This window comes from Eschrichtius robustus, chromosome 17, assembly GCF_028021215.1.
Source record: "Eschrichtius robustus isolate mEscRob2 chromosome 17, mEscRob2.pri, whole genome shotgun sequence".
Taxonomy (NCBI): domain Eukaryota; kingdom Metazoa; phylum Chordata; class Mammalia; order Artiodactyla; family Eschrichtiidae; genus Eschrichtius; species Eschrichtius robustus.
The window spans coordinates 29,759,608-29,775,075 of record NC_090840.1 but is presented as its reverse complement, the minus strand read 5'-3'; the positions used below and the strand labels follow the sequence as shown (position 1 = coordinate 29,775,075).

The 15,468-nt window shown below is 39.7% G+C and overlaps 1 protein-coding gene across 2 annotated transcripts in view; it reads right to left on the bottom strand.

The window, feature by feature from the left end:
• The window catches only part of ATP6V0D2 (ATPase H+ transporting V0 subunit d2), a 47,159-nt gene that overhangs the window by 3,167 nt on the left and 28,524 nt on the right, over window positions 1-15,468 (bottom strand). For both annotated transcript variants that reach the window (XM_068525573.1, XM_068525572.1), the window contains exons 3-6: window positions 9,543-9,721; window positions 8,261-8,340; window positions 6,697-6,774; window positions 681-857 (exon numbers count right to left, since the gene is read on the bottom strand). In XM_068525573.1, the coding sequence (XP_068381674.1) occupies window positions 681-857; window positions 6,697-6,774; window positions 8,261-8,340; window positions 9,543-9,721 (514 nt within the window). The remainder of the gene's footprint in view (window positions 1-680; window positions 858-6,696; window positions 6,775-8,260; window positions 8,341-9,542; window positions 9,722-15,468) is intronic.

Here is a 15,468-nt window from a genome sequence, read left to right as displayed (position 1 = left end):
AGGGTTTCGGAAATCCATAGGCAAAGATAAGAGGAGTGTCATTCCAGTTCTGGAAAAGCTACCTGGAGGGTCTGTATGTTACTGTCTGCAGGTCAGAAGGAACGGTACCAGGGGATGAGGTTATAACCTTGAGCTGAGAAGCTTCAGGCTCTCTAAGAGCAGTTGGGTGCTGGAGTGGGAGAGGACATAGCAGCCCTCTTTCCTTTCCCAAATCCTGGCCACTGAGCAAAGGGAGTGGTATAAAAAGTATGTCCATATTTTCCCCTGTCCTTCAAGTAGACAGTCTGTACCTAACACTGTTTGCCCAATGGGCACTTGAAAGGATGGCTGGGTCAGGCTCTTTTACATAACTGTGGCATGAGCTCACATTTCCAGAACACTGCACCAGTCCCTTGGGGAACTTGCTTTATCAAGCACTTCAGAAAAAAAGGGCTCAAATGACCGTTCCTTGGAGATTTAAACAAGTAGTTGCTTGGCAGGAACCTTAAAAAACGCCAATAGCTTGGGTTAGAAACTCAGCGTATTTCTTTGGGAGAGACATTACAGCAAGAGATACTGCTTTCTATCGCACAAACATTATAAATGTTTTAGATAAGAAGTGTAAATGTGATGTGCGGACTTCTAAAATACACGTGATGAAATCACACAAGACTTTTCAGGAACCTGGGATAAACACATACTCCATAATGGTCCGCTACTCTCTTCATTTGCTCGAAGTCCTCTGCTTGGGCCAGCAGGCGCAGTCCCTCGGGATAGAGCTTGCCACAGGTCGGGTAGAGGGTCTCGCGGTCCTCTTTGCTCAACTCGGTGCCAAAGGAGTTAAGAGTGATGATAAAAGCACGTCTGTCTGCCTCAAACTGAATTTGCAAGACATAAAATCAGTAAAATTGAACCATCTATTAAACGCTCTAGACAAATTCATTTCCAAAATGATTTGCTTTCCTTTCCTGATCTATGTCTAATTATAATACAGACATGTGTTATTAATGTTCCCATAATCTCTTCCTGTAACGGAGTAACTCTGCTTGCCAGAGAAGGATCACACAGCAGTGACAACAGCCCAGGAGCCCAGGACCTCCCACTAAACTTCAGTTCCCAGGCTCTCTGTTATTAGTTACTCATGTGTCTCTCTCATGTAGGCCACTAGAGTCTCAAATGTGTCTTCCATAATAATTGGAATAATACCTGCTTGCTGGGGTCGATTCAGAGATAGAACAAGGTAATGTAAATAGAAGGGCCTAGCAGAGTGTTTAGCACAAAATGTGCATGTCATACATGTTAAACATCCCTTTCTGCTTGATGTCAGTAGGATTTTTTACATAATGAAACTGTGCTACTTACCATTTTTTTGTACTTTCCTGGTTTTGTTTTTCTTCTTTAAAGTTCTAGGTTAGATATCAGTAAATTTAAGTCTGTAGCTAAGGATTACAGGGCTCGGGACAAGTGATCTTCCTCTCAGGGCCTCAGTTTCCTTATTTGTAAATGGTGGGGTTTGGCTACACGATCTCTCAAGTGGGTCACATGTACTCCTGGCCTGTCTTCTCTGTGTTGAGCACCACTAGGCACCCGAGCTCCCAGCCCCACGTCAGGCCTCTCTGTCTTATCTAACCACGGAGTCCTTCTTGAAATTGCCTTCTCTTCCTTTGGACTTCTCTTAGTTTTCCTTCTACCTACTCTGACCATTTCATCTCAGTCTGTCCTCCATGGGCGCCTCCTCTGCCCACCATGGGAGTTTGCCATGACATCCTTGGGCTAAGAAAGCCTTCTCCATCCACCCAAAGCAACCTGCACTTACCACATTATTTTAAAATCTGTGCATGTGTCTTTCACCCCACCACACTCTAAAATCTTTGAGAGATCATGTCTCTCTTGTTGATTGTTCATTTTTGAATATCCAGTGCCTGATACAGGAAGATCTTAACTGTTTACTAAATCCAATGGAATGGTCCACGGTGCTACTATGGTTCTACTATTTAAAAAATTCTCTAATATTCTCTACAATGTTGCTAGCCAAGGTGTGTTTCAAGGATTAGTAGCTTTGACATCACCTGGAAGCCCGTTAGAAGTTCAGAATCTTAGACTGTAGTCCAGACCTAGTAAACCAGAATCTGCATTTTAACAAGATTCCAAGCTTATTCATATGCACACGAAAGTTGAAATGAATTGCTCTACAATACTATGTTTGACTAATTAATAACAAATCCAGACTTGCAACAGATTTTACCGGAACTCTTTTGTTAGAACAGGTGTTTCCTATCAGTACAGTGAGAGTCGGTTCCTTCTGATACTTTTGATTGCTCTCATGGAAATTATGGGTGCGCCAGAAGCGAGGAGTGGGCTTATCTGGAAGCAAAGGCAGCTGCCTCTGGCTACTGAATATAACCAGTCCTTCCAGTAATTTCAGACTTTCCAGGGATAAAAGAAGAAATGCAAGAGGGAGATTTCATGGCAATAAAAAAACCTTGAAATAACAAATAGGGCAGGAGGAGCAACAATGGAGTTAATTGTCCCAGATGATCTTCAACGTCCTTCCTAGTTATAGAATGTTAGAATAATAAGGAGAGAAATAGGGCCAGGTAGGCAGCACTGCAGGCATGCAAGGCAGAGGAGGAAGCTGCATGGAGTAGAGCATGACATTTTGGAGGAATGGCCATAGATCCAACCCTGGGGAAGCAGCTGGAGAGGCAGGATTGACAGGTAGGTGGGGAGAGAATAGGAGAGGCTTCACAAGTCATGCCAAGAGGAGAGGACTTTGACTGATGCGGCCGGTTATCTGAACACGCCACACACTTTCCAACTTCTTGTCCTGGTTAATACTTGTTCCCTTTGCCTGCAGAGCACATACTCCATCCCATAACTCTCCAGGTTGAAATCCTACCTGCATTTGAGGGTTCCATCCAATGCAATCTTTTTCATAAGAAGCCCTTCTCTTTCCTCTCTAATTGGATATGATTTCCTTTGACTCCTTATTATACTTTAATTGCCCTTTTATTATAACTATCTACTTTACTACTTCTAGCCAAGAGGCTGTGTGTGTGTGTGTGTGTGTATGTGTATTCTCTTAGTGAAAAGAACTATAATTTTTGAATTGTAAAGGAGCTATTCTGTCTTTGACCATCCCTAAGCAGACAGTTTGCTATGACATCTGATTATGGAGGAGAGTAGATGGGGTGGTACTAGCTTCCTGTAAGCCCCGTATCATTTTCAGAGGGCAGCCAGCCTGTGTGGTACAGTGTACGTCGGATGTCTTTCCTTTCACTCTACCCTTCAAACACTCATGCATTTTAAAACCATAACTTATTTTTTGTTGTTGTTGCAAAAGATAACCATGCAGTGTTGATGTATTCAAAACCATTATCCGTTGCTCATGATGGAGTTGGGCTCATTGAGTCAAAAATTCTGGCCAGTTCCTTACAGGAGGAAGGGTCTCCCTGGTGGGAGCAGTGGATAGAGGGGTCGATGGCAGTGGAAGAGAGTGAAGTGAACTGGGGCCAAACCCAGCCTTATTAGCATGTGTACTGACCGAGGGAGATGAAACAAACATATTCTGTGCTTATTTTTCACTGCTTCATTAACCTTACAGACTGTCAGAAGAGCAGGAATAAGAGGCAAACAGTATACTGCAGCACATTTGTCTGGAACATAAGTCAATTTCTTTTTTTAAATATGAAGCTACAGTCTTGTGATTAGGTCACATTTTAACCTGCAAGCCTAGGTTAATGCCCTCTTCCACTGTATTCAGTCTTTTAAAGTCTCCTGTCAAATGAGATCAAATGAGAATATGGAAGAACTTCAGAAACTCTAAGTGCTCTATAGTTGCACAAATAAAAGGGGAAGTAATTACATGATCTGGTGTATTTATATAAAACTGACAAGCCTCTTCCAATCATATCATTAGAAATGTTATAACTGCATAACATACATAACTGATATTTTTATATAAATGTACAAAGATAGTTAAATGGATTTTTATTTTTAACACAGCTTGAAAAAAATCTAATCTAATAAAGTAGTATCATGGGTATAGGAAAGGGACAAAGAGAACACAGGGTATATAGTACTTTGACCAAATCCTCCTGGTGATAAGTATTCTGCTAATACCGTGCTATCCTTTTTACATTTACAAAGACAAAATTCTTATTTACTTCTGAATTTTGTAGCACGTGCAGTATGATCTTGCTTAAGAATTAGCACAGAAGAGCAGTTTTTATACAAAAGAACTGTGCAGGTGAATTTGATGTAGACGTAATTTAACATAGATAAACATATAAGAACTGGAGCCAGACTACCTGTATTCAAATCCTGACACTACCACTTACTAGCTGTTTGACATCAGGCAACTTACAAGCCTTCTCTGTGCCTCAGTTGTCCCTTCTGAAAATGAGGTACTAAACTACCCATCTCATTGTGCTATTCTGAAGTCCAAGTGAATTTGTGTATATAAAGCACTTAGGATAGTATCTGGTATATAATAAATGTTAGCTATTAATAGTGCCATTGTATACCTCTGTAAGGTTATTATTATTTTTTCTTTTTTTTATTGAATGAAAGATTATTTAAATACTAAGTGCTTTACAATTTTGAAGTTTCACATTTCATATAATCCCAGAATAACCCTTTTTTCCCCCCTACCCCTATATTACCCCTTCCCCCCCCCCCCACTGGTAACCACTAGTTTGTTCTCTATATCTGTGAGTCTGCTTTTTGTTTGTTTGTTTGTTTTATTCACTGGTTTGTTGTATTTTTTAGATTCCACATGTAAGTGATATCATACAATATTTGTCTTTCTCTGTCTTATTTCACTTAGCATAATGCCCTCCAATTCCATCCGTGTTGCTGCAAATGGCAAAATTTCATCCTTTTTTATGGCCAAGTAGTATTCCATTGTATATGTGTACCACATCTTCTTTACCCATTCATCTGTTGATGAACACTTAGGTTGCTTCCATACCTTGGCAATTGTAAGTAATATTGCTATGCACATTAGGGTGCATGTATCTTTTCAAATTAGTATTTTTGTTTCTTTTGGCTATATACCCAGTAGTGGAATTGCTGGTTTATATTGCTGGTTCTATTTTCAGTTTTTTGAGAAACCTCCATACTATTTTCCACAGTGGCTGCACGAATTTACGCTCCCAACAACAGTGTATCAGGTTTCCCTTTTCTCCACATCCTTGCCAACATTTGTTATTTGTATTCCTTTTGGTGATAGCCATTCTGACAGGTGTGAAGGTTATTAATTTTAATGTTAATCTTTTCCTACATATTTTGTAGGTATAAACTACATGAACTATTTCTAAACCACAGGAATTATGCCATGTAGAAACTACATTTTTGAGCCAGAGATAATGTGGCTTTTTATAGTGTGGCTAGTAGTTAAATTTATGAAAAGAAAGGGAGGAGCTTCATAGAGTCACTATGTTGCTTGTGTTATGTTATCAGCATGTCTGGAAGAGACTAACTCACTTTCTGACAATTAGCATGCCATGAAGAAAATGTTATTTATCGATGCCCACTCTCTGTATAATATAGATAAAGACAAAAAATATTTTTTGGAGTTCTCCAAGGAGTTCTTACTTCAAGGACTGCTTTGACCTTAAAGTTTTAACAGTATCTTTAACTGTAAAATGTTAATAATTAGATATTTGAGGGGAGCTAATTTTATCAAATGCAGTTTCAGAACATTTGGTTGAAATATATGCAGATGAGGTTATTTCAGGTTTTTTTCTCTTCTTACCCAAAGGGTAGTTCTTATCAGGCTTTTCTTGAAATCAGAAGTCACTGAACAGCTTAAATATCTACCCACCAGTGTAGAAGCCACTGTAACAGATAATCTAATGGTTAAAGATATTCTTTAGACAAAACTTTGTTTGACAGGGCAAAGCAAGAGATTTTTAAGCCCAGAATGGTTTTTTTTTTTTTTTTTAAGATCCAAGTGAAATAGGAAGCCAGCAAGAGCAATCTATGTCAAATACTCAGTGCAAACTATGCCCAGAATTCCCCTCAGACCATTCTGATCTCTGGCCTGAGTCCCTCATGCATGTGCAGATTGACATTGCAAGCAAGAGGGCCTGTGGGCACAGATGAAATCTGTGATGATAAAGAGGAATTAAAGAGAATATAACATCAATTAGAGAGGTTGGAACCAATGGTGGCATCTGACACATTGTGAGGTTTAAGTGGGCATGGCAACTGTGACTCACTACCCATAGAATCTTCTTGCCAAGAGCGGGGATGCTCAACGGTTGTTTGGGGCAACCTTTATTTTAGGATTTATATAAGGAACCATGCCCACAGTAGACTTTGTTGCCAAGTTGTGGGGGTCCCCAGCTGCCCAATTTTGGGAGGGAAGTTGGTGATTATTATAAGAGTAACTATAGTGCACCAATTGTCCAAAGCATGCTAAATTTTTAACTAATTATAATCTACTTTCTTCATACTACGTCAAAGTGAATCATGATCAAACTTCTATCAAAAGCATTCTTTTCTAATTCAAAAATAACTCTTCTATGTAGAAAACTAAGAAAATACCTCTTTTAACTGAAGACATCAAATGATATATGTATAATAAAATATACTGCTATTTTATTTCTAAATAAAAGAACTTCTAAGATTTAAAAAATTGGTAGGATTATATAAATGAAAAGTGTATAAGCACATTATTTGACATAAAAAAATTCAAGGACTCTTTCTTACCTCAAGAATGGGACACATAATTTCTGCTGTGACATCACCATGATTCTTACAGAATTTATAGAATGCCTCGATGTAAGACTTAAAAAGAAGAAAGATCATAAGGCAAGAAAATGAATATTTTTTTCTTTTGGAAATTTCTAGATCAGCTTTTCATGGGTTATTAAACTCTTTAATGGAAATTGAGTTACTTCTCTCCTAGGGAGATATTTTATAATAAATTTGGTGCAAACTTTCACCTTGAAGCACATTGCACAGCCTAAAAAAGGAACTCCATAAAAGAACAAAATTGTACTTATCATAGCTTATAATTACTCAACAAGCACTTTTTTGCATGCCTCTTGGATTATTTCACACTGTTGATTCTTGCTATTCTAACAAGAGTGCCAAACTCTCTTATGAGCTCTGCAAATAAGTCTAGATTTGGTCCTATGCTGATATTTAATGTCTCCTAGTGTTCAGGAGACACATTTGGGATGGCATTGAGCATGGAAGATACACTGGAAAGGCAGAGTCTAGGCTGTAGAGGCAGCCTGTGTTTGAATCCCAAATCTGTTACTTACTAGCTAACTGACTTCTGCCAAGTAAATTTACCTCTCCATGCTTCAGTTTTCTCATCTGAGAAATGGGGATGGCACATAGTTTTGCTGGGTGGATTAAGTGATCTAATGCCTATAAATGCTTAAAACAGTGCCTTCTGTTAGCTATATCTCAGGGATGCTTCCTCTAAGCCCGTAAGTCTTTATATAAAAAGGAAAACTGCTGCAATGCAATGCTTTTGAGAGGCCCACATGTTTCAACATAAGAAGCTAGATATACAGCATGGCAATGTATACATATATGAATATATACATATATATATATATACATATATATATATATATATATTCATTCAGGTACTCTATGAGAGTGCCCAAAGATGCTGTAGTGGTGTGAGTGAAAATGGATAGATTTTGCTCAGCCCTTATTACACAGAGTGACTCAAGTGGCGGCAGCATAGTCCAGACAGACAGCTGGTCAGGTTATACAAAGTGGTGCCTATGATGTTGTGTCCACAGATGGCCATCTTGGTATGCTGCACACTGTCAGTAGATTAAAATTGTGTGGACAGGTTAACTGTGAAATTCAGGGACTCTGTTAACAGGATTGAGGACAGAGATGGACACTACATAACACAAGGTTCACTATGTATGCTGGTTCTTCTGAAATGGATTCATATGGTTCACCGCACTCATCTATCCACCCACCCATCATCCATCCATCCATCCATCCATCCATCCATCTATCCATCCATCCATCCAATTGACACCTTTTATGTTCCAGGCACCATGTAAAGAGTTAAGGATACAGAGAAGCATGGGATCCTCTCAAGGATCTTGCTGGCTGGGAGAAGTTGACATACATGTATTTAACTAGAAGACAGGCCAGGACTAAAAGAACTTTGTCCCCAGTATGCCTAGCTTCATAATTCAGCAGCTGGCTAACAAGCAAGTAACATTTAATAAAGAACTCTGGTTATGATGTATTATGTAATAAAGAAGAACATAATATTGGGGGAAACAGTTACCTTGTACAGTTTATTGCGCAGTATTTCAATATTCAGTTCGTCTAGAGTATTTTCAGACATACAGTCTTGAAAGAACGGAGCTGAAAGCAGAAATTATTGTACAAAATAAATGAATCAAAACATGATTATAAACTGTAGAAAATGTCTCCTGAACGCACCACCCTCTGCCCACCCCTAACTAGGACACTGTGGAGTGGCAATCCACAGACTCGGTGAGGCTAACAGTGATGGTGACAAGAAGGGTGATGACTTAGGAGGCATTTGCTCTGTGCAAGCCGTCACCAAACACTGGATATACTTGAACTTATTTAAGCCTCACAACCTGGAACTACTCACTTTATGGTTTACTTTTGAAGCCCCCCTGACACCCACCTTTAGATAACAGTAATATTCACCATTTGCAACCTTACTATGTGCCAAGCACTGAGTTGTATTAAAACCGTCTTAGTTTTCAAAACTCTGTTATAGTAAGATATTATTGTTTTTAAAATGAGGAAACTGGAGTGAAATGAATTGTTCCAAGTCACCCGGTTGGTGGTGGGCAGAGCCTGTCATGCTTAGGGATATCTGCTTTCAGACTCACCCTCTTTCTGCCATGCTATGCTCCATTAGCACTGGACACTTAATAATGATGTAAGTTTTTTCTTTTTAAAATTTGTTTTAAACAGCAACTATTTTGATGAATGATCAACAGTGAATAACTATAATCCAGGTTTCCTGACAATAACTGTATAAAATTATCCCATTAGTATTTTAAATGCTCCAACTGTTGTCAGTGCCAAATTATAATGAAATTATTACTTATTTCATCATTGCTTCAGGTCGTTAGACAGACACTCTTGAACATCTCAGAAAAATGGCATTCTTAAATTTCCTAAGACAAAATGTTTCCTATATGCAGCCTTATTAAGACGGAAATTTAAAATGAAAAGATAAGGAACTAAACATATAAAACCCAACTAGAAAATTAGTTTTTTGAAAAATTACAAGTTCTATCATTTATTTGCTATGGTCAGGAACAATGTACAGGGGTTTGGAGGTTGGGAGATGAGCCCTAGCTCCTTCTCAGCTACAAATGGTTTGCATGTGATCTGGTATACTTCATTGTCTTGATCTGAAAAATAAGGGAGCTGGACCAGATGATTCTTTAATGTCCATTTCACTTCTAGGAATCCGTATAGTATGACACTATATTCATGGAGAAAATTATGAATTGAAAGTGCATTTTCTAATACTGTGATAACATACACAAGCAGCTGTGCAATTATTTATGCATTCATACCTAATGGTGTTTCAACCAGAATGGCATTAAAGAGATCAGAAGGTGTCTCTGCAATGTTGACTGCTTCCATTTCTGTGAAACGGCCCAATGGGTGGCACTTCACCAGAATTTCTTTCACAGATTTTTTTTGCAATGCACCGTTCATCAGTAGAATCACATTGTCTATCATGTAACTGCACCTGGTGTAGAAGAGGGCTCAATCATTAGGAAAACAGTTGCATGAGAATAAGAAGCATCCCTCAGGTAAAAAACAAAAAACAAAACAAAACAAAACCTCCACATTTCAGGCACACACGCTTTCATTAAGGAAATATATCTCTCCTTTTATTTTAAACTCTGGGTTTTGAGAGATGTAGGTGAGGTAAAATATCTGACTCTCAGAGGGTACCATAGTTTGAAAAACCATGTTCACAGTTATAATACCTGACTGGCGGGACCACACAGAAGATGACCCTTACACAGTAATGGCCAAATGTGGTGGGTGGGGCAGAGAGTAATGAGGGTGTTAAATTGTTTGGTTTTTCATAATGGACTATGGGCTTAAAAAGTTGAGAAACACAGAACTAAAGGGTTTCATTCTACTTCGAAAACTGACTATTTAAATCTTTGATGAAGCCCATCATTGAGTATTCAAAGTTTTAAATATTTAAAAATAAATAAAAATAAAATAAAAATATTAATTTTAATATTAAAATGTTTTATGTATTAAAAATTAAAATATTCTGGTTTTTTTTCCTCCTATGAGAGCAGATAGTCAACTTTCTAGCCTTTTCCCCTCCCAGAACACCAAGAGTCCATAGGTTGACACTTTATGTGATTTCTCTATTCAATATAAGCTCTACCCAGGATATTCCAAGCAATGAGGTCAAGAAGTAAGAGAGACACAGTCGCTTCCTTCACAGAAAATACAGTTTAAGGGAGGTACTGGTACATTGCAATGCAGCATACAGGCTGCATAAAGGAGATTACAGGGTGGTGTGGGGATTCAGAGCTGGGCACTAAACCAGTCTGGGATCAGACTTCCTAGGGAGTGACATTCAGGCTGCAACTTGCCGAATGAGAAGGAGTTGTCCAGGCAAAAGCGGTGGCTGGGAAAGAGTGCTTCCAGGCAGAAGGGAAAGCATGTGAAAAGCCCCAGAGACAAGAGGGCCAGGAACAAGGATGTTCTTTTGCCTGCCGAGCACTGGAGGTGGGGCCCAGGCTGAACGTGCAGGGTCCTGAAAGACAAGATGAGGAATTTGGATTGAGGGCAATGGGAGATGCTGAATACTTCAAGGACAGGGGGAATTATGATCTATGTAGATAGAACATGCATTAAAACAGGATAAGAGGTAAGCCAACACTTAAATAGTAAAGTGCTTTACAAAAGTTATTTTATTTAATCATGATAATTACACTGTGATGATGATAGGTACTATTATTACCTCCGTTTTACAGATGAGGAACTGGAGGCCCAGACAGGTAAAAATCTCACCCATAACGACACAGCTAACAAATGAAGAGGGCTGAGAATCAAACTCAGACAGTCTGCTTCTGAAACTTTGCTCTTACCGCTCAGATAATGCTGTGTTTAGTTGTCAAGGATGACACATAAGTTTCTAGGTTTAACAGTTAGAAGCTAGAGCCATTTATTGAGATGAGAGCACTGGAGGAAGAACAGGTTGTAGTGGGAGCTGATGTTTTGGACCGAATGAGTTTAGATGCCCAGGAGGAGATGCCAAATAGGCCTCGGACGTCTAAGCCCTGAAGAGACAGCTGTGGACCAGAGACATTTAGGGAGCGGGGGCAGGGGGTGCTAGTTTAAAGGTGGAAGCAGATGTCTTGGGAATGCTTGAGACCACATTCTAGAGTGTATGTCAAGAGTTCTGTCCTGAGAACTCTGGGGAACCCCACCATTTAAGGACCGTGATAGAACCTGAGAAGGAATGACCAGATGGTAGGAAGAAAACCAGGGAAGAGAATTCTAGGAAGAAGAGGTTAAAGGCCACAGGAAGGTCAAGGTAGACATTGAAACAAGGTGTTCTCAGGATGCAGCCACTAAGAGGTCATCTGGCATCACAAAACATGTTCAGTGGAGTTTGCTTGTGGAAGGGAAAGGGGAGAAGCCAGAAACCTGACCACTGTGTGTTTAAAATGAGCAGGAAGTACAGAGGTTTTTGGTTTAATTGTTTTGTTTTTTAAAAGAGTTTAAACTATAAAGCAGGGGAAGGTAACTGTATGGAGACCCAGGGGCCAGAGGAGCTTTGGACTTTCAGTTTTGGTGTTTTTTTCGTCTTTTTTGTTGTTTTTTAAGATGGGAGAGAAGAGAACACGTTTAAGAGCTGAGGGGAAAGAGGCAGCCAAGAGGCTGAGGTGGCGGCTCAGAAGACGGAAGCGACAGCCAAGAGATGAGACAAGGTCCTCCACGTTTGGCAGTGATGGGACTCAACCACTGCACAATTTAGGCTTGAAAAGAACACCTTTCACTGTATGAAAATGAACCTGGCCACTTAGAAGCACTGTCACTGGAGTCTGGCTGCAAGGGTTACTGACTTCCTGTGCAAGAATGCATTTCCAGCAGGATAGGAGTCTCCTGCATTGCAATTGAGCTTCTGCAATGTACCCCAATAAAATTTTTACCTAAAGAAGTTTAGAAGAAGGCAATTATCCCTTTATAAAAAGCACATGAGGGGCTTCCCTGGTGGCGCAGTGGTTGAGAATCTGCCTGCCAATGCAGGGGACACGGATTCGAGCCCTGGTCTGGGAAGATCCCACATGCCGCGGAGCACCTAGGCCCGTGAGCCACAACTACTGAGCCTGCGCGTCTGGAGCCTGTGCTCCGCAACAAGAGAGGCCGCGATAGTGAGAGGCCCGCGCACCGCGATGAAGAGTGGCCCCCGCTTGCCGCAACTAGAGAAAGCCCTCGCACAGAAACAAAGACCCAACACAGCCAAAAATAAATTAAATAAATAAATAAATAAATATTTTTTTTAAAAAAGCACATGACTATAAAGTTTCTTCACTCCCCCAAACAGCAGTACCAAATTTGGACATTATGGAATTTTAGAACCCTTTTTATCTCTTGAAAATTATATTAAAATGGAAGTGCTTATTTAACTGTCCCCTTATAGCTCAAAAGCTATTACCTGAGAGGGGAATTGCCAGCACTTAATAATCCTTAGCAGACTCCAGATGTTTAATTGTTCCCCCACAGCACCCCGGTAACGTAACAGCATATGAGCCGCCAACATTCCCAATGTGCAGAGGACTATGAGACCAACGCTGACGGGGGCAACCAAAGTCAATGCTGTGAGAATTTAGTGCACACGTAACACTCAAGCCTATGCCTGTACAGTGTGTGTGGGGATGTGCACATGTGTATGTGGGCACATGTGTGTCTGGAGTGCTTTTTTTTTTTTTTTAAAGTTAATAGAGAGGCTAGGCCCTCTATTGCAAAGAGCAAGGGCTATGGAGATTGAATTGTTTTATTTCAACTCATTTAAGTGGCCTTGTTTCTAAGATGGGACAACAGTAGCAGCTCTCATAGTTTTGTTCAGAAAATGAAGTGAGACTCAGGATTTGGCCCATGGCAGGGGAGAGGGGTATCTTTCCTGTCCCTCCCTCATCTCTGTCACATAGGCACCAGGTATATAATTATCATTGGCTGTTTGGGATGGCTGGGGGATAATGTGCCCAGAAGACAGCTTGCTCTTTCCAGAGTATGATCTTGATAGACCTCTAGGGCCCTGCCTCCAGTGGTTAGGGAGGAAATCTCTACTGGCGTTGCTTGAGTAACGTTTGAGTTTAAGGACATCTGGGTGCTCACCTAGCTCAAACTCCTCATGTTTTAAATAATTGTGCTTATCAGTAGCAACAGAGCCAAAACTAGTGCCCACTCTGTTGGGTTAATTTTTCTCCCACTCATGGTCTAGACAAACATCTTCACTTCTAGCCCCTTCTAAATATTTTCTTCTGTAACTTTGATATTGGCACCTGTGAAAATCATGAAGTCACCTGAAATTGTAAGAGTAAATGACTCTATTTCAAAAATTTTAGGTTGTAAAAATAATAATTTTTAAAAATGCCAACGCTTCTTGAGGTTGTTGCTATGTGCCAGGCATTACATGCATTACACTACATTACATTACATACATGCAATACATTATATGCATTACATGCATGTTCCCGTTCAAGCCTCTCCACAAGTCAGTGCTCTAAGGACCATTTTTACCACCACTTTACACATAAGAAACTGAGGCTTTGAGGGGTTCCATGCCTCATCCAAGGTCACACTGCTGGATAGGGGCAGGGCTGGGACCCCACAGCCAAAGCCCCAGCTCCATGCTGGATTCAGATAAAGTAGCTCCAGCCAGAAGATATTATAACGTTTCCTTTTGGAGTTAGCACTGACCTTTTTCCTTTTGCTCCCAAACTTATTTAAGGATCTTGAAGCTAACTAAATTACATTTCTTATTTGATAACTACCACATTCTGGGCTAATATAACAGTTGCTAAATGGTCAGATAATGTAGAGGCATAATTTGGTGAGTTAGAGGAACTGTTCTATGGATAAAAATTTTAAGTACTTAAGTGTCATTAGCAACAGCTGAGAAACGACCGTCATTCCCTGAGCACTTTGGCACGATATAGTTAGACAAAGAGAGAGAGGGGTCTTCTGAGAACACAGGTGACGTTAAGTGCAGAAGAAAGGTGTCAGGTCCTTTCTGAAGACACAGCTACAAAGATAGTGGGCACAGGTAAAAGCCAGAGAATTTTACAAATCCTTTTAGGATTCTCTCGTCAGATTTTGGGCTGAGCATATACCTGCACTATTTGACCCTCCCCAAACCATATTAATATTCAAGGTATACGAAAAGGAAAACATTCATCAATACAGTGACATAAGTGAAACAGATTTCAATAAATTTCTAGAAGATCTCAAACAAATAGAATCTTATTGATGGATTAGAGCAAAAGAAGTCACTGATCAGAATGTACACGTGATAAAGCAGCGCAGAGCTGGAAAGTTATCAAGAAAAGTGTCAAGCTTGGATTGGTTCAGGAACAGAGATAAGGATTGGGCTAAATGCAAGGGGTCAGGGTAATTAATTACAATGACTTTCTAGGGAAGTGACCTCTCAGGTGGGGTAAGGCAGCAAGTTTGAAGAGCATTGCCCTGGAACAACACAAAACAATTGTTGAAGCTATGCACTAACTCATTTAAGTTGATATATAAAAACTTTTATTATAAGTTTAAATACTGCAAAAATATTTCTGGTATATTGTGAATGTCAGTATTTAAAATGAACCTGTTAAATCAGTCAAATTAAATTATCCAATGAAGTATCTGAATACCCACTTGCTAAAGACAGATTTTTGTCCCCCTAAAATTCATGTTGAAGCCCTAACCCCCAATGTGATGGTATAAGGAGATGGGGCCTTTGGGGCTATTAATTAGGTTTAAGTGAGGCCATGAAGCACAGGGCCTACATGATGGGATTAGTGTCCTTATAGGAATAGACACCAGAGAGCTTGCTCTCTCTCCCTCTGCTACGTGAGGACATAATGAGAAGGCAGGTGTCTACACATGAGGAAGAGAGCCTTCACCGGGGAACCAAATTGGATGGCACCCTGATTTTGGACTTCCATGCCTCCAAAACTGTAAGAAATCAATTCCTGTTGTTCAAGCCACCCAGTCTATACCATTTTGTTACAGAAACCCGAGCTCACTAAGACACTACCACTATTCAATTACAAATACATAAACAGAAGGAAATTATGTTGTTCCTTATTTTTTTTTTTCTGGAAATGTTATTTCTATTCCAATTCTCTGATGAAATTTTACCCTAATATAGCATTTATGTCTTTATGTTGAAAGTCTTTTATGGCTCTCTATAACTCTATGTACATATAATAGAATATTAATTTATCATTTCTTGTGATCACA